The sequence below is a fragment of the Schistocerca piceifrons genome, chromosome X, assembly GCF_021461385.2.
Source record: "Schistocerca piceifrons isolate TAMUIC-IGC-003096 chromosome X, iqSchPice1.1, whole genome shotgun sequence".
Lineage (NCBI taxonomy): Eukaryota > Metazoa > Arthropoda > Insecta > Orthoptera > Acrididae > Schistocerca > Schistocerca piceifrons.
Genome location: NC_060149.1, coordinates 388,077,000 through 388,096,129, shown reverse-complemented (window position 1 = coordinate 388,096,129; position 19,130 = coordinate 388,077,000). Strand labels below are relative to the sequence as shown.

General features: G+C 42.1%; 1 protein-coding gene across 1 annotated transcript in view; it reads right to left on the bottom strand.

Moving 5' to 3' along the window:
* The window catches only part of LOC124722050 (cysteine dioxygenase type 1), a 134,736-nt gene extending 121,508 nt beyond the window's left edge, over positions 1 to 13,228 (bottom strand). The window contains exon 1 of the mRNA XM_047247242.1: positions 12,981 to 13,228. Within this exon, the coding sequence (XP_047103198.1) occupies positions 12,981 to 13,210 (230 nt within the window). The 5' untranslated portion in view covers positions 13,211 to 13,228. The remainder of the gene's footprint in view (positions 1 to 12,980) is intronic.
* Between the last annotated feature and the right edge of the window lie 5,902 nt (positions 13,229 to 19,130).

Below are 19,130 nucleotides of genomic sequence, written 5' to 3'. Positions count from 1 at the left end.
AAAAAAATCGAAGAAATTAGGGAAAATGCAAAGGAATACCGACAATCGTTATTCACATGCATCATCCGCGGATGGAACAGATAGTGGTACAAAACTACCATGGGCCACACACCTTAAGGTAGATTTCGGAGTATACGTGTAGATGTAGAACGTACAACGGAATCCTTAAGAAACATGCTACGAATTGCACATCCCGTTTCAGAAACTTCTTTGTCTCTCCTGTTAACCCAACTTGGTACGGTTCACTGATAGACGAACAATACGCAAAACATGATTGATCAAGGGTTTGGTAAGCTGAGTTCTTCTCGAGTGGATTACGTTTTCACTGAATACTCTCAGTAAGTCACAAAAACGAATGTACTTACTCCAAAGGTAGTTTCATGTAGTCTTACACTTTAAATCTCTCTGTATAAATACTCCTAGATATTCTACATTGGTGAATAGTTATCATGATAGATCCCCGATCTTGTAGGCAATAGATGACGTGTTTTTTACGTCTAATTACCCACATTACTTGTACTGATGGTCAGTTGTTAGCATTTGCACCAAGCGTTGATCAACTGCCGGTGCTCATGCGGTTACTAACAATTTCCCAACCACGTCACAAACTGCATAAGGAAACCACAAGTGTCAGCTCCCTTGTTGTTTATATCTATCGTCTCAGATAAAAAGAAGAAAGAAAAACGACATACCACGAAGGAACTGTACGAATGGGACGGAAATCGGTAGAACTGATGTATATGCACAGACAAACAAATGATTACAATTTCAGAAAAACTGGATTATTTGTTCAAGAGGAAAAGCTTCACTAATTGAGCAAGTCAGTTACACATTGGTACACCTCTGGACCTTATGGAAGCAGTTATTCGGCTTGTCATTGATTGATAGAGTTTTTGGGTGCCCTCCTGAAGGATATCGTGCAAGATTCCGTCCAACTGACGCTTTATATCGCTAAAATCCCGAGTTGGTTAGAGGGTCCTGCACAAAATACTCCAAATGGTCCCAACTGGGAAGAGATCCGGTAACCTTGCTGGCCAATAGAGGTTCTGACAAGCACGAAGACAAGCAGTAAAACTGTCGCTGTGTGCGGGCGGTCATTATATTGCTGAAATGTATATCCAGGATGACTTGCCATGAAGGGAAACACAACGGAGCACAGAATATCGTCGACGTTTCCCTGTGCAGAGCGCCGTGGATGAAAACCAAAGCGGTTCTGTTATGAAATGAAATGGCATCCCAATTCATCACTCCTGCATGTCGGGCCGTATGGCGGGAGACAGTCAGCTTGGCATCCCACCGCCGTCCGTGGCGTCTCCAGAAGCGTCTTCGCTGGCCATCGTGACTCAGTTCGAAGCAAGACTCTTCCGTGATAAGTTATGAACGAATAAAGCGACCTATATGTTACACTGTCCGTGCTCGTGAAATTCAAGTTCATACCTACAGAGCTTTTCGTGCCCAGTAAAGTCATCACACACCAGCAGGTAGTTTTCCTATTTGCGGTAACTGGACTACTTGTTACTTAGGACCGAGGACGATCGAAGTTATACTAATTAAGTGAGGAGAAGCCATACAGGTTTTGATCATGGGTCATCTACTCGTGTTGCAAAATGTGAGTGAGTCAGGCAAAAGCACAAATGAAATATTTGCTAAAATATTTAACTCATCTCTTTCACTGCAAGCTCTTTGCTTTTCATATTTTGGGAAGTGATAGTATGGACCAAAACATGAAAAAAAGTCCAGTAAACGTGTGTTCTTAAAGGTATTCCTTAAGAGTTATGACAACTCGTTCATCTTCTCTACTTTGAAACACAATTCTTCTAATGAACAAGTGCTCATAACTTTTAAGGTATGCATTTTAGAGAACATGTTTACTGGACATTTTTTCTTATTTCGGTCCATACTACCACTTTCAAAATATGGAAAGCAAAGAGCTTGCAGTAAAAGAGACTTGTTTCACAGTATCAAAGATCAAGAATTGCTCATAGCCCTTAAGGTATGCGTTTTACAGCCCATGTTTACTTGACTTTTTTGTTTCGAATGATCATTCCTGTCATATACCTAAATATTTCCCATCACTTCTGAAACACCCAGTATATCTATTACTTAGCATTACGTTTCTAGGGCCGGCCGGAGTGGCCGTGCGGTTCTAGGCGCTACAGACTGGAGCCGAGCGACCGCTACGGTCGCAGGTTCGAGTCCTGCCTCGGGCATGGATGTGTGTGATGTCCTTAGGTTAGTTAGGTTTAATTAGTTCTAAGTTCTAGGCGACTGATGACCTCAGAAGTTAAGTCGCATAGTGCTCAGAGCCATTTTTTACGTTTCTAGACGTACGTGTTGACGAGGTGAACTTTGAAAATAATGTTATCGACGTGCTAAAAATTTTCGTTCCGCTACTTTAGCTAAACACTCAATATACAACATTGGGCTCAAAAAACTCAGTAAATTAAAGTGCTGTAATTATTTTCATTCATTATTTCCTGTGACACAATGACTCGAGCTTTCTCTTCATCTACTATTCACGTACTGTTCACTGGCAAAAGAAAACCTATGGTAGGGACTTTTAAGCAGCAAGAAGTTCCAACATCAACCTCAAGGTAAATTATTCTCTCATGAAATTTGTTCTCAGTAATCCATTTCAGTTTGAGAACAATAGTGATACTCACAAATAAGATGCAGGAATGAGAAATGTAGGAAATGTAGTATTATATCCTGCAGAAAATTTTCTTTTGCGTAAAAAAACAGTAAATTACCTAATTAGTCCCTTTGACAACCTAGGCACTGAATTAATCTCTGACAGAATATGAAAATATGCTTAAATGCAGATTGTTCGTCCTGACTGTTTCTTCTCTACAGCAACGCAAGTCGTCAGTCGCATACGAATTTCCAGAGAGATATACGGGTTGCCCCAAAAGGGCAGGTCAGTATTTTTCGAAATGAGAAAAATTATCGTACGACGCAAAAGCGTTCATATAGACAGATGCTCTATCCCAAATGGTTTCTGAAGTAATACACCCTTTGTGTAGATAGGTAATGTGTCACGTTATTTTAGAGGATCCAGTTTATTTTATTTTAGAAAAATTGTATATGAGGTACTGTAAGCTGCATGAAATACAATGTGCTTCCAGTATGATTAGTTCCCCCAGCCTCCACCCCCCTCCCCCACCCCCCAGTCTACCTTACTTTCCCTCATTACCTGGGCACGAAAATGTTCTGATCAAATATTGTTCCATTTGTGTGCAAGGAATTGAATGAAGAGAGAAGGAAGGAAGATACGCAGCATGTAGCGTGCTACACTCACTAACGCACGTAGAGATTCTCCAACACCAGTAACACAGCATGTTATTCTTTCGTTGAAGTAGGTGGTTGAAATATTAAAATTTATCGTAATTTGTTTCTTAAAACCTATTTTGTAGTTTCTAGATTTGTTCTGAACTACGGTAAATGTGTTGTGAACTGCTGATAAAGTATTACGAACTTTTGTCAATTTGCAAGCCAATAAATATTTGTAAACTTGTTAATCAATAAATAATTGTAATTTTTAACCGAAAAATGTATTCTAACACAACTAAATAAAAATAGAATCAGTTTGTAATAACAGTAAATATTTACGAGCATTTATCTATAAACTGTTTGAAATGAAGTTTATATCTACGTAAACTTTATCTACTTTCCATTTCTGATATTTCCGGCTACGGCACGCTGTGTATTACACGTAAACAAGTAAAAATGTGACATACCATATTACGACGTTCTTCAAGAATGTGTTTTACCGCGCATGTACCTGAACAACTAAAAAGATTGAAGCCCATGTTATGTTTCTCTCATTCAAATAGAGATATGTACAGTTACGACTAATATCACTATAATAGCGAGATAATTCCGCTAGAATTGGATTGTGCACGCTACTATTCTCACAAAGTGGTATCGCGAGTTTATGACAAACGTTCAGGAAAAACAAATATACAAGGAAATTCTTGTTAACAATTAACGTTTAACTGCTACAGTATCACTCATCTTCTTGAGAAAAAGATTTCTTGTGTAAAGCGCTAGTTTCTGCAAACAGGTATTCCATGGATCATTGTGAAGTGAAATGTGCAATAAAATTCTTCTAATTGACTACATTTTTCATTGAAGATAAGCTAATGGATATACCAAAATTAAACTGAAGGAGACTTAATTTGCAGAAAATGATTTAAAAACTTTTTTAAATTACAGGTATAAGTTTCTCTTTTATGTTTCCTCATCAGCAAAATGGATTGAAACTGTTTCTGCGTAAGGAACAGAAGTTTACAGAGATTTGTAGAAGGGAGAGGAGGGTGGGAGTCTGCCCTAACCTAGAAAATTTTCTGCTTTGTGTCCATTGTCTCAATTAATACGAATACGACTTTATCTGCATATTTGTTGTCTGAAAGAAATTAATTGCTTGACACTACGAATTTAAGACATGCTGATGTTTTATAACTGGCAGTCATATAATAATAAAAGTGTTGCTATTCTGTTCTCAACCTTTTTTTGTATGAAAGGCATTTATAAAAAGAGAATTCCCTGATAATTTTAGCCATGATAAGAAAAGTACATTTATGTGACCAACGTGGGTGATTACAGCAATAAATATTATCCAGTATTCAAAATACCCGTCGTACAGTTTTCTTACGAAAAGTCTTTGCAGTGATTTGTTTTTAATTATCATGTAAAATACTACGATTCAGAGATGTATTTATCGCGCAACACGAAACAATTGTAATACCAAAAAACATTTGTTTCTTAAATATCTGTTTTTGAGAGCGAGAGAGAGAGAGATTTTAAATTCAGAAGATAATGGGCAAGTGATTTAAATTTAACTAATTATTGCTGTCTATAAAAGGTTCCACCAAACTTCTAAATTACTTCATACTTTTTCTGTATTAAATTCAGAAATGATCCTAATGCTGAAATGGTTTTGCATCCAGTGTAATTGTGAAATTTTCTTTATGAGTGGCAAACTGTCCAACGCCTTTTCTCTAAAATCCATATCGATTTCGTTAAGTTACAGCTATCTCAGTGTGCATACTGCTGTCTTAACATGTTGCGGTAATTTGTAGGCCATGACAGTTTCCACATCTAGTGATCTTTTAATGCCTCAAGCTGTGCACTGATCTGGGGCCAGCATAAGGGCCAGAGGTTGAGGGTTATCACCGGCTGCGGAACAAAATAATGCCGGCCTGGAACATTCTGACTAAAGCTCGAGAAAGCACTACACTCCGCTTCATAGCTTTTTTTCTCTCTTACAGTGAGAACTATCAGATACTTAATGCTAAGAGACTGACATTCACTTTTCGCCTCGATTTACAATAACCCACTGTCCTAAAGTTGCAATGATTTGTTAATAATTCTTCTCGACAATTACACAGAAGTTGGCAATTCTGAGCAGAAATTTTGTGCATGATGAGTGCGGTATCTTCAAGATATTTTCTTCAATTAGGCTTCTGAACACATTAGTTCTATTTTGGTTGCCATGTTCCCAAGAAAAAAATCCATGATTATTGTACGATTTGCTTTTGGATACAATTGCCTTTAGTGAAAATAGTGACCTAAGATAATTCCCATGACAATTGTTAAAAACAATTTTCAGTTCATAGATTTATAAACATTATAAAACTGGCGCTAAGAACGCAAGGTGTTTTCAAGACGTCAATGACACAGTTAAATTACAATGGAATTAGAAACACCGTTTTCATTTTGAGAACATGTTTTTTAAGCAACACGTTAGAAACTATATGTTTCTAACTTATTGTCTATGTTTTTACGATTTCGTATTTAATAAACAGTTATCCACTAAAGGTAGCAGAGAAAGAGCTGAATCATATGTAGATAAAATAAAAGGAAATGGTGGTGTCTCGCATATGGTGGAATTCGGGTAACATTTATAAACTTTTCACCAAATTTCACACACATAGGCACTACATACCCAAGTTATGTATGGTTCTTTGTATGTTTACGGTAGTTAGCTTGAAGATATCAACCATTAGCAATGACAGAAATGTATACATTAGTTGCACAATAATCACTGGTGACTGTTAAGGAAGAGAACCATCTTAATCAGTGCATATGTACACATACTGCAATATATGCCTGAAAATAGGGCTCTGTGATAGATGCAAGATGAGACTGCTGAAGCTAGCACAATTTTAACGTCCTTTTTTCGTTTTAAGTGATTGTTTCGTTCCTTAAGCTATTGCCAGATACACTAACATGTGTTGCATATCGATGTACATCTTAGTATCGTCGGCTGACGGACTGTAAGCTCTTTTCGTAACGTTTGACAGGCGCCAGTGGCTAGCACTGTCAAAATATTCAGCCTCCGTGGCAGGTGGCAGACTGGGGTCAAGCTCGCCCGCGGCCCTCGACCGCTGATCGGAGACGAGTGGCAGCGTGCAACACACCAAGAGGTGGCAACGATAGCTTCAAAAATATAATTTTTAGAAAATTACCGAGTTAGTATAAAGTAGTATGGGATGCAACAACATACTATATGCAACAAAAATGCTTTTTTTCCCTAATTTTTAGATTTTTAAAAAGCAAAATTTGTTTCTGGTATGTATTTGAGGCGTTTGATAATGGTTTAACGGCCGAAACTGTCAGTAACAACAAATAAAAGGACATTATAAAATCAGCCAGTTGTGGAACGTTATCTCTCATAACATTTATATTGGCTGAAGATCCACAAGTAACAAACGCAGAATAACGTAATAAATATTATATTGGACTGCACAGGATTTTCTTTGCGGACTTAACTCTCAAACGGAGTGAGAAAAGATGCTGTAGGGGAAAAATGCTGCCCAGATTCATCACTTACAATTTTCAATGTCAGCAGCAAATGTCAGGAGGAAAACCACTTTGTTTGGCAAGTCTATGGTGCAAATCATTTCTTTGCCGAACAGGCAATCTGACAGGAAAGGAATGTAAAGCATTTGTCATTGGTTCAGCCCTGGGGGCAATGGAAAACGGCTGCCGTCACTACGACGGTGACAAGACTGTGTGACATAATGAGGGGATGGGACAGGAGCGATATCGGAAGCTCATAATTCACGGGGACAATCATTCTGACAGGACTTAAGTGTTATTCATTTCTGCTTGTTTCGGACTCTATTATTTCGCAAAATCTGCCATCACATTCGGCATTTGTGTTTTCTTCGTTTTGATATTTCATGTTACATAGATCATTTGCACGATTTTTATGGAAATGATGTAGACCGATTGGTGACGCATATCCTAAGTTCGACTATACCACAGACGAGGAAGTGACATACAGCGTGAACCAGAACTCCCGCGACAAACTTTCAGAGGTAGTACTGTGGACCAAAACAAGATAAAATTCTATAAACATGGACTCTAAATTGCATACCTTAAGAGCTATGAACTCTTTTTCAGCTTAGGTACTGTGAAATACATCTCTTCTACTGCAGGCTCTTGCTTTCTACGTTTTCGGATGAGGTAGTATGGACTAAAACAAGAAAAAAGTCCAGTAAACACTGGGTCTAAAATGCATGTCTTAAAAACTATGAGCATGTACTCAGCAGAAGAGATATGTTTCACAATAACTAAGACGAGAAAGTGCTCATAGCTCTAAAGTTATTCACTTTAGAGCCCATAGCTCTAAAGTTATTCACTTTAGAGACCATATTTACTGGAGACTTTTTATTCGTTTTGATTCATTCCATTACCTCTGAAAACATGGAAAGCTAAGATCTTTCATTAGAAGAGATGTCTGACAGTAGCAAAGACGAACAGGTGCTTTGTCTCTTAAGGTATGCATTTTAGAGCCATGTTTACTAGGTTTTTCCTTGTTTTGGTTCATACTACCATCTCTGAAAGATTGGAGTTCTGGTTCGCATTGTATGCAGGAATAAGTGACTGTGAAATTGAAAACCTGGGCAAATCGCTCGCTAGAGGGGATGTCTAGTGCGGTGCCCGTTAGATTCTTTACTAAATATACTGAGGAACTTGCTTCTCTTCCAGCATCACATTACCTTAGGTCGCTAGAACAGCGGAGCGAGCCACATGCGCAGAAAATGTGTAGATCAATGCAAGAAGAGTAGGAAGTTTGATGTACAGAAATACAGACCTGTCTTACTGATGTGGGTTTCTTCCAGAGTAATGGGATGTATATTGTGCTCGCTTATGATGCGTTTCCTGGGGACCCAACAACTCCTATGTAGGAATAATTGTGGTTTCCGCAAGCACCGATTTTGTGGAATCAAGCTTGCTCTGCTCGTTAACGAGATGCAGATGGTAGCAAATAGTGGAGTTCGAGTTGATATCGTGTTTGTCAACTTCCAGAAATGAGTCGATACATGTCCGCATCGTCGCCAAACAATCAAAATACACGCTAACGGAATTTACGAACTGTTAAAGGTATTGGAATGAAGAATTGTTAGCAATCAGAACTCAGTACTTCGTTCTTAATAGGGAGCCATTGTTAGAAGAGAAGATATTGTCTATCACACTTCAGGTCTTGTGACTCGGTCACTGTTTCATAATATTTACGCTCTTACAAAACAACGTTTTGCACCAATATCATGACTTGAATGATTGTTGTTGTTTTGGTTGTGAACTTCTCTCTCAGTACTTTCTTGATCACAGGAAATCACTTGTGTACTGGATAAAAAGAAAACCTGCGCTCTCAGAACAGTTCTCCTGTCGAGAATTGGACAATGTGATATTTGTACACTGTTTAGTCTGATGTACCTGAAAAAGAATATTCAATATGTCTGTCACATGTGACCTACGCTGCCTAATAACCTGACGAAACTGTGAGCTTGATGTGGTGGAAGAAATAACTTCCCATGACGCTCTCTCTGCAGCCGAGTGTCCTGAAGAGCTGCATTTACGTCACCTCACCGGAAGTGCTGTAAGGTTCTTGCGGAAGGTAATTGCAGATTCTGCTTATTTATACATAGTAGCCTCAGAGTAGATTCTAATATAAGTGAATGAATATTCACTTACAGAGATAAAGGACACTTGGTGGAATTAGAGACAGGACAATTGGTGGAATTCGTGAACAAAGGAAGAGGTACAATATAATAAATTCACGAAGGCCAAACGTATGAAAACGCGATACCATGTTTTAAAAGACAACTTACATAAGGTTAAACTTCATGGATAAATAGAAGTCACAGATATAACCGCTTGACATCGCCACTGGACGTCATAGTGCAAGTATACTTAAAATAAGGCTACAAGTTTCTGGAACAGATTTTACGAGACAGAGAATCTGTTTGTTAGTCACTTGAATTTACCGACGGTTAACTCAGAAAACGATACCGATCATCATGTGTCCTATTGAGATCAAAAGCGAGAAGGAAAGCTCAACGTGTCCCATGCAAAGTTTGAATGTAAACTGCAACGTGTGCAGGACACAATTCTACATAATCCCAAAGCACGTTTGAATACGCCAACCGCATGAATACAAGCCAAATACCCGGCGCTTGCTGCAGTCCCACCATAGTACTGAAAGTTGTCAGTCGAATGCGCCCATCTCTAAAGGCACAAGGCAAGTGTCTAAATCACGTAGGCTCGATGTGCTGCCACGACGAAGAGCGCTTTTTGGTAAAAGTGCTCGAGGGGTCCAATTGAAAAATAAGTGCCCAGCGTTGTGATTGGTAGGCACCAGTCAAAGCTTCCGCATGTCTCGAAGAGAGACCTGCTGATTCCTTCACAAAGCCGGCCGATGTGGCCGTGCGGTTCTAGGCGCTTCAGTCTGGAGCCGCGTGACCGCTACGGTCGCAGGTTCGAATCCTGCCTCGGGCATGGATGTGTGTGATGTCCTTAGGTTAGTTAGGTTTAAGTAGTTCTAAGTTCTAGGGGACTGATTACCACAGATGTTCAGCCCCATAGTGCTCAGAGCCATTTCAACTTTTCAACATTTTCCTTCACAAAGTTCATCGCTCAAGTAAACAGAGACGTTCACGCGGAGGCAGCTGTTCTTCAAAACAAATTCTCATTTTATTATGCAGTATCTTTTATTTTTCACGCTCTTTCCTTTTCTTGTGAAAGGATCTCACTATCGAAAATGCTAATCTCTCCAGAACAAGATCGGTCAGAAACGATATGTTACTTAAACAAATGTATACGTTGCTAATTTACGGCACGTAAACGTTTTCTATCATTTCTGATTTCTGATCATAACTGTATGAGTGTTTATGCCTTGCATGTGTAATAATTGCTTCAATTTCTTTTCCACTGACATCAAAAGAAGCATCTAGTGTGATCCTATATAAATGCATATTCTTCGATATATTTATACACTTGTCTGTTAGAAAGAGATCCTGATTCATTACAACCGGGATGCACAAACATTTTTCATTGACAGTTTTGTACATAGTTATTATTGTAGTGATATATTTATTTCCCGATTTAGATGACTGATCTGATGCTCCCGTTTGCTGTCTTCACACCGATTCCTATACATTCGCACTTGCTTCAACTTTATTCTGAGGATGTCCGCCTGCTTAGCGGAGTGGTAACTTGCTTGCCACCCATGCAGTGGGACCGGATTCGATTCCCGGCCGGGATGGAAATTTTCTCTGCTCTTGGACTGGCTGTTGTGTTGTCCTCATCATAATTTCATCTTCATCACGGGCACGCAAGTCGCCCAATGTGGCGTCGACTGAAATAAGACTTGCACTCGGCGACGGAACTTCCCCGGATGAGGCCTCCCGGCCAACAATGTCACACGCTCATTTAATTTTTTATTCTATGTAGTTGTATGTAAATGAAATGGGGAGGGGGTGTAACGACATGTACGGGAAGGTGATACTGTTGGAAAATTGTTGCGAACTTCAGAGAGAAACTTGCAGATGATCAACACCTGGTGCAAATACTGGCAGCTGGCTCTAAAAATAAATAAATGTAGTTTAATGAACCCAGTCTTGCGGAGAACATATACCAGACTGATATTACTAGGAAGAACCGTAAGTGTAGTTCACGCACGAAAGAGATCACTTCTAGCCGCGCGGAGTGGCCGCGCAGTTAGAGGCGCCATGTCACTGACTGCGCGGCCACTCCCATCGGTGGTTCGAGTCCTCCCTCGGGCATGGGTGTGTGTGTTGTTCTTAGCATAAGTCAGTTTAAGTAGTGTGTAAGTCTAGGGACCGATGGCCTCAGCAGTTTGGTCCGTTACAAATTCACACACATTTATCACGTGTAAGAGCCTCGTTCGACTAATTGTTGCTGATTGGTTGCCTGTCTAGGAACCTTACCAAATGAGATTAACGGAAGAGACAGATAAGACTGAAAGAGGAGCTGCACTTGGTTTGTTTATTTAGTGTAAGAGTTTCACGGAAATGCTTAACAAACTGCTGTGCGTGGTGTAACAAGAAAGAGGTTATACATCACGGAGAGCCTTGCTAACAAAATAGCGTGAGCAAAAAGTATCAAGAAACATACTTTTATCTTTGTTCCCACGAAGTCTACGTTCCATAAGCTAGTGGAATAGGGAGGGGGGAAATTTTACTAGCGGACTGTGTACCCTCCTCTACACACCATATATTGGCTTGCAGAGCACGGTTCAAATGGTTCAAATGGCTCTGAGCACTATTGGACTTAACTTCTGAGGTGATCAGTCCGCTACTTAAACCTAACTAACCTAAGGACATCACACACATCCATGCCCGAGGCAGGATTCAAACCTGCGACCGTAGCGGTCGCGATTTCACGGTGAATCTGTGTACAATTTAGACGTTTTTCCCACAAAAATCGCACTGTTACACGTACTTCAACTTTGGAATACGTTCCCAGATTCCATGCCATTTCACTGCACCCTGTGTTGCACCAGTTTTCTGTACAGCAACAGAACTGTCTCTGTAGGATACTTGGAACATGTACTTTCTGACAATGCGCCTCTATAAGTTACGCAATATTTCCAGCGTGGGGCTACAAGTGTAAGTTACTTTATGAAGTCCCTACTTATTTCTTGACTCGCTTGGAATGTATTCACCCTGAATTTTAAGAGTAAATCTTTACATAACGCAGAACATCTTTCCTGTTGTTCCATATACGCGATTATTGAACATTTATGTTACACACTCGGAGTGAACGAACATGCGAATAACGAAAATCACGTCTCTCATAGACTATAAGTGTTTCAACCGCAAAAGACTAAAAGCCTTCTCGTTCTACTACGCGACGTCAATGCATCTCCGTACCCTTCTCTATTACCTACAACAAATGTTTTGTAGCTCTTTAGCATTATACGTGGAATACGAAACATTTGTTTGTCGCGAGTTTTTGAACGGAACGAAAAGGAATTTAGATCAGCAGTATGTCTGTGTACAAAGATTCATGTTTATATAGTGGCTACCCTCCCCTGTAGTCGGGGTCGTCAACGAACGCCCGTGCAGTTGCGCTCAACTCCCTGAAAATAATTAAAACTAGACGTAACAACACAACACTGAAAGATTTGTTTGAATAAAACGATTGTGTATAACGGAGGTCTGAAGATGGAGGATTAATCTTCCAAAAGCTGTAGCCTTTAAGAAAGAAATAGTGACAGAAGTTTCCTATAGTCGGTAACTGCCGCGGACCAATCTAAAACTGATAAACTTATGCTATCCGTACGGCCGGTAGGGGCGCTTGCTCTCAAGAAATGTTGTGACCCCCACCAACGTATTGTCATCAAGAAATGGGTTCAAAATGGCTCTGAGCACTATGGGACTTGACTTCTGAAGTCATCAGTCCTCTAGAACATAGAACTACTTAAACCTAACTAACCTAAGGACATCACACACATCCACGCCCGAGGCAGAATTCGAACCTGCGACCGTAGCGGTCGTACGGTTCCAGACTGTAGCGCCTAGAACCGCTCGGCCACTCCGGCCGGCCAAGAAATGGGTCCACCGTCTAAACTACAATTCGACACTTGAGAGCACAGCGCAACCAGAAAGCTCGCAGCGTTCCCGCTATAGTAGGACAGTGTGAAGCGGAGAAAGCGTCGTACGCACCTGTAGCGGTCGAACTTGGCGAACTTCTTCCAGTGCGCGGGGTCGCTGCGGTAGGCCTCCATGAGGGCCTGTACGTGCTCCACGTTGACGGAGTCGTGCTGGAAGGCGGCGTGCAGCTGGTGCGCCAGCTCTTGCAGAGTGCCGGCGGCGGGCAGCGGCTGCGGCGCCTTGCGCCAGTGCGCCACCACGTGCTGCTGCTGCTGCTGGTGTTGCCTGGCTACGCGCTCCATGCTGTGTGTCGCCCGGCCGCTAGCCGCCGCTGGCGAAACCGCGCCGCTCCCCCGCCACCACGCTCCGCGCTCTGCGATAAACCCGCTGGCCACTGACCTTCCTACGCTTTTGCATCCATTAGCAATACATTAATTTGCGAAATGGCTTGCGAAAAGACGAGCGTACGTCAGAACGAGCTATCTATCTGGAGCACACGTTTGCGTTCGAGGGCCACTAGGGTTTTTACATTTATTCGAAGGTACCGTCTCGTAGCATTCCTCAAGCAACTGAAAGCCTATTCGCAAGAAATGGTATACAATCCCAGTGACTTCTGTTCAGAACGTGTATGCATCGATCAACACCAGACTCGCGCTGTTCTGTACGCCTAAGGTGTCCTTACACTATACGATCCAGCGTATACTGTTACTGATGAAACTTTTAACCGTAATTGCTCATCTTATTCATTATTTCATTTGCCACGAACATCTCCGTGCCGGCCGATGTGGCCGAGCGGTTCTAGGCGCTTCAGTCCGGAACTGCACTGCTGCTGCGGTCGCAGGTTCGAATCCTGCCTCGGGAATGGATGTGTGTGATGTCCTTAGGTTAGTTATGTTAAAGTAGTTCTAAGTTGTAGGGGACTGATGACCTGAGATGTTAAGTCCCATAGTGCTCAGAGCCATTTGAACCATTTGAACATCTCCATACGCAGGATGCTAAAATCAATATTCCATTTGGCAGTGTAGACCAAAAGAAGCAAAACTTCCCAATAAATATGGCCTTTATAATGGATAACTTAAGAGCTATGAACACTTGTTTATCTTCGCTACTGAGAAACACATCTCTTCTACTGAATTCTCTTCAGTTTTAAGAACGACCTACAAAATATAGTAAACAAATGAGAACACATTATTCTGTTACTGTAAAATAACAGCACATCTAATGTGATCTGCCACCTACTACGCTGGCAGGAAAAAAATGCAACACCCTATAGGACAATATCATTTTGTTGACAAGTGAGGTGACGGGTGATTCATCACTGTAGCAGTATATTCAGACCAAATGGAACACACATATCACATTAAGCGGTGCCCAGACATTCGCGTCACAACACAATGTACCGCCTCTGCAGCCGACGCAGGCGTATATCCTCGCATGCGAGCGATCATAAAGGTACCGAATGGCATCCTGCGATAGATTGTCCCAAGCATCATGCGCCTTTTATTGCAGTTCGGCAATGTTTCTTGCAGGCTCTGGAAAACCAGTAAGTCCCCACTTCATCATATCCCATAAGTGTTCGATTGGCGAGAGATCTAGTCATGTTGCCAGGCATGGCAGTTGTTCTACACCTCTAAGAGCATTTTGCGTAGCATCGGTCGTATATGAATGTGCATTGTCTTGTTGAGAAAGCACATCAACTTTCTCTCGAAGACATGGCAGTAGCACGGGGATAACAGCCCGTGCAATGTAGCGGGCACTGGTTACTTTATCCAACAGAAACGCCAGAGGGCCGGCCGGTGTGACCGAGCGGTTCTAGGCGCTTTAGTCTGGAGCCGCACGACTGCTACGGTCGCAGGTTCGAATCCTGCCTCGCGCATAGATCTGTGTGATGTCCTTAGGTTAGTTAGGTTTAAGTAGTTCTAAGTTCTAGGGGACTGATGACCTCAGATGTTAAGTCCCATAGTGCTCAGAGCCATTTGAACCAAGAAACGAAACATGTGACGGCGAGTTGTAACTCATGGCCACCCCACACCATGAAGTGTGGGATGGGACGTGCGTGTAGTGGACGAATGAACTCTGGAACAGGCAGCTCACTAGGTCTACGCCATACACATGTACGTCCGTCCCTCGCATACTGACAGAAACTCACCACTGAAGACAACAGAGCGCCATTCCACTCTCCTGTCAACTCTCTCACAACACCTGAGTAGCCATGTTTGGCCGTGTCGTGGCGTCAGCGGTAGCCCGGCCAGAGGCACGCGTGACCTCAATCCTGCTGCAAACAGACGGCTCCCAATGCCCTACATGTGCCAAGATTTAGTCCTTGGATGATGTTCGGTCAACCACAGCTGCTCGCACAATGCGTCGATCTTGACGCGCGTCTGCACTATGCGGACGTCAAGAACCTGGTCTACAGGTGTGCGAATGTTCCACAGACCACTGCTGAAAGCAGCGATACATCACCGATACATACAAGCTCAACTTGTGTAGCAATCCGTCGATACGTTCATTCGTCTTCCTGCTGCCCCACAATGTGACCTTGTTCAAATGACTGAAACCGAGAGAGGTGGCGCAGTGGCTAGCACACTGGACTCGCATTCGGGAGGACGACGGTTCAATCCCGCGTCCGACCATCCTGATTTAGGTTTTCCGTGATTTCCCTAAATCGCTCCAGGCAAATGCTGGGATGGTTGCTTTGAAAGGGCACGGCCGACTTCCTTCCCCGTCCTTGTCTTATCCGAGGAGACCGATGACCTCACTGTCTGGTCTCCTTCCCCAACCAACCAACCAACCAACCAACCAAATGACTGAAGCTGTTCATCAGGAGCACGCACTCGTCAGCGGGTCGTGACTGTGCCATAGAATGAATGTTGCAAACACTGTTCACCTCCAAACCCAGCAAAGTTACTGCCTGCAGAGACAACACAGAGCGTGTACAGAGAGCCCTCCTGAGGGCCACCTGATCGCCGATGATCGTGATAGATGGATCACTAACGCTATAACCCCTTAGTATGCACATATTATACCCTGGTGCCCCTGAACACAGTCCTTGGGGGCGTTGCATTTTTTCCGGCAGTATATATACGACCTGCACTTGTGAGCAGTCGCGAAGATCATGTCTGCCATTTCCATGTGGAATAATAGGCTTTCATCATGCTGGCGAATGCAAAGATAAAACTACAATATGAAAGCATTTCACATACTTACTAAAACATAAAACGGTTCCGTTAGAACTAATATACGCGCTGCACATATCCAGAAATGTGAATAATGTTTACAGTAACACCACTAACACATGTTTACTACGTTCTGTGTCCATGGAAAATGACCGAGCGAGGTGGCGCAGTGGTTAGCACACTGGACTCGCATTCGGGAGGACGACGGTTCAATCCCGTCTCCGGCCATCCTGATTTAGGTTTTCCGTGATTTCCCTAAATCGCTTCAGGCAAATGCCGGGATGGTTCCTTTGAAAGGGCACGGCCGATTTCCTTCCCCATCCTTTCCTCACCCGAGCTTGCGCTCCGTCTCTAATGACTTCGTTGTCGACGGGACGTTAAACACTAACATCCTCCTCCTCCTCCTCCATGGAAAATGACAGAGAAATGTGTTCTCATACGTTTGTTGCATTCTCCAGGTAGTTTATAATATCAAAGAGATAACGGTAGAAGAGATATGTTTCACAGCAGCAAAGACGAGCAACTGTTCATAGCTCTTATGGTACGCGTTTTAGAGCCCATGTTCACGGGGCTTTATTTCTTTTTTGAAATAAATGTAAAATGTAAACTATGTCGACCAGAATTGTCACAGTTTACACAATATTCCAGGCTATTATGCCGCAGTCGAATGGTTTCACATTTAAACCTCACGATTTGTCCCCCTCTGCGGAGACATTTTGAAGGGGGATCATAGCTTCTTTGACTGTCCGATTCACTCCGTGGCTCGCTAGTGACTGCACATGAATTCCGTACTGGTAGCCGCAAGCAGATATCATGAAAGACTATATAGAGAGACTATAAAGTCTGTGAAACACAGAAACATTTCATTGGGAAGGAGGAGGGAGTTAAATTGAATGACATTTGGGTTCCTGTGCTGAAGAAGATGTGTACCAGTCTTCTACCATAGGGTGACAGCAACAGCGGACGGCGGCAATCGACAACGGCCAATTGCGCTCGGGTATTCAAAGCATATGACGTCACTCCACCGCGCAGGAGCCCGCGTACACGTACTTTAGCTGCAGTGAGTAGCGAGTCAGTGTGGGAATCGGACGCTCAATGAAGCTACGATACCACTCAAATATGTCCTTCACAAAAAGGGACGAAACGTTTGGTTTAAATGTGAAATCCATTCTACCACGGCATAGTAGCCGGGAACATTTTATAAACTGTCACTTTCTTGAACACCTTGTATACTCCACAAGCCACTGTGCATTGCATGACGGATGTACTTCATTCAGCTATTAGCGGTTTTTTGTTCTATTTCATTCGCGTATTGAGTGAGGGAAAAATGACTGCATATGAATCTGTGAGCATCCTAGCCTCTATTGTCAGTCTAAAAATTACTACGCGAGATATTCGACGGTGACAGCAAAATTGTCTCACAGTCTTCCTCGAATACAGATGCTCTAAATTTACCCAACAGTGTTATACGAGAACTTCTTCCAAGGATTCCCACGTAATTTCCCAGAGCACTTCTGTTATACTTTCATACGGCGTAAGGCTGGTGACGCGTAAGGGAAAAACAGGGAGACGTCTGCGTGGAAGCGTCGAGAGTGGCATCCTAAATGTGATAGACGCTTTGCATTGGAATGCTTCTCGTTATAGAGGAAAAGTACGGCGTAAAATACGTGTAGCGACATTCCTCAGACGTGAGGACGGACTCTTCTGCCGAGGACAAATAGCGAAGCTACAGAAAATAGTGCGGGAAAAGGTTTATGTTTTGAGGAAAAGCTCTATTAGAAATTGTGATGCCAAATGGAGTTTCCGTAATTTAAATTTCTTGTAGAAAGTAAAATAAAAAAATGTAGAATTTCGTAGCAAGAGGTAATGTAAAGTAAAGAACGGGGCTGGCTGACTGTTCGAGAAAACGGTACCGCCGGCCGATGAAGAAAGCTTCCCGGAAAGCAGAATCTTCTGCGAGACCAACAAATTCAATGTCTGTTGCCTAGAGCTCTGGTTTTCACTTCGTTGTTAAAATGGCATACAGAGAACGTCGTGTAAACGCCGTTTCCACTCACTTACTTTAGTTTTTTGTGAGAGATGGGGCCAGTGAAGAAATTTCGTACCTTTACTGCGTTCTTTGCTACACGTACACCGTTCGCCACGTGAGCTTAGTGACACATTACTCTTGCAGTGATCACATGGTTTTGCCTTGTAATCAATGTCTATGGAGAGATTAATTTTTTTGCCCTTTATTTGTTTTTGAACTAAGTCCTCACAATTTCTGTTGTATGAGTTTCAAAGAACTTCTCTTGCCCATAATCTGTGCTGAAAACGCAATTACTAAAGATAAAAAGAAGGGAACTTAAATCCTTTCTCAAAAATTGCAAACCAGCAGTTACTTTCTGAGGGCGTGTTGCGACAGGCGACAGCAAAGCATCTTCCAGTAAAGTGCACAAGTGGGCGATGTATACAACCCAACACAAGAAAGTAACTTTGCTTTATCACATTCTGATATCGTATGTTCTCATTACAAAGAGGCAAATTAACACGATATTACTGCTTATTCTCTTCATTTAACAAATCATTGTGATAGTCATCAGCAGATGATCTGCTTTTAACATTCCTTCCGTTTTTCAGAGCTACAACAAATAAAACCAGTAGAGTCCTGGGTAGAGACGATTTTGAGTCCATTTTCTGGCCACCCTATAAAGTTAAGAGATTCTGCGCACAGTAAAAGTCAGCCTTGGCCTCAGCGTTCCAGGAATTTATAACATTTCTTTCATTGGTTACTCAATAAGAACCGTTTCAAAACACTGCACAACTATGTCACATTAAATATCGCGATTTCGATAAGTCTGTTGTTGCCGAGCAGACACTAATGAACAAACCTATGATTATATTTGTTGAAATGGTAATACTATCCTATGCATCTTCCTACTGGGATTCTGTCTTCAATTAAACCACTGAGATCCTGATCTGTACAGTGTGATGTTACGTTGTGTGGAAGTCAAAATGTACGAGGGAGTGGTTGCAGTAAAGCGCCCTATGTGCGTACTGTTACCGC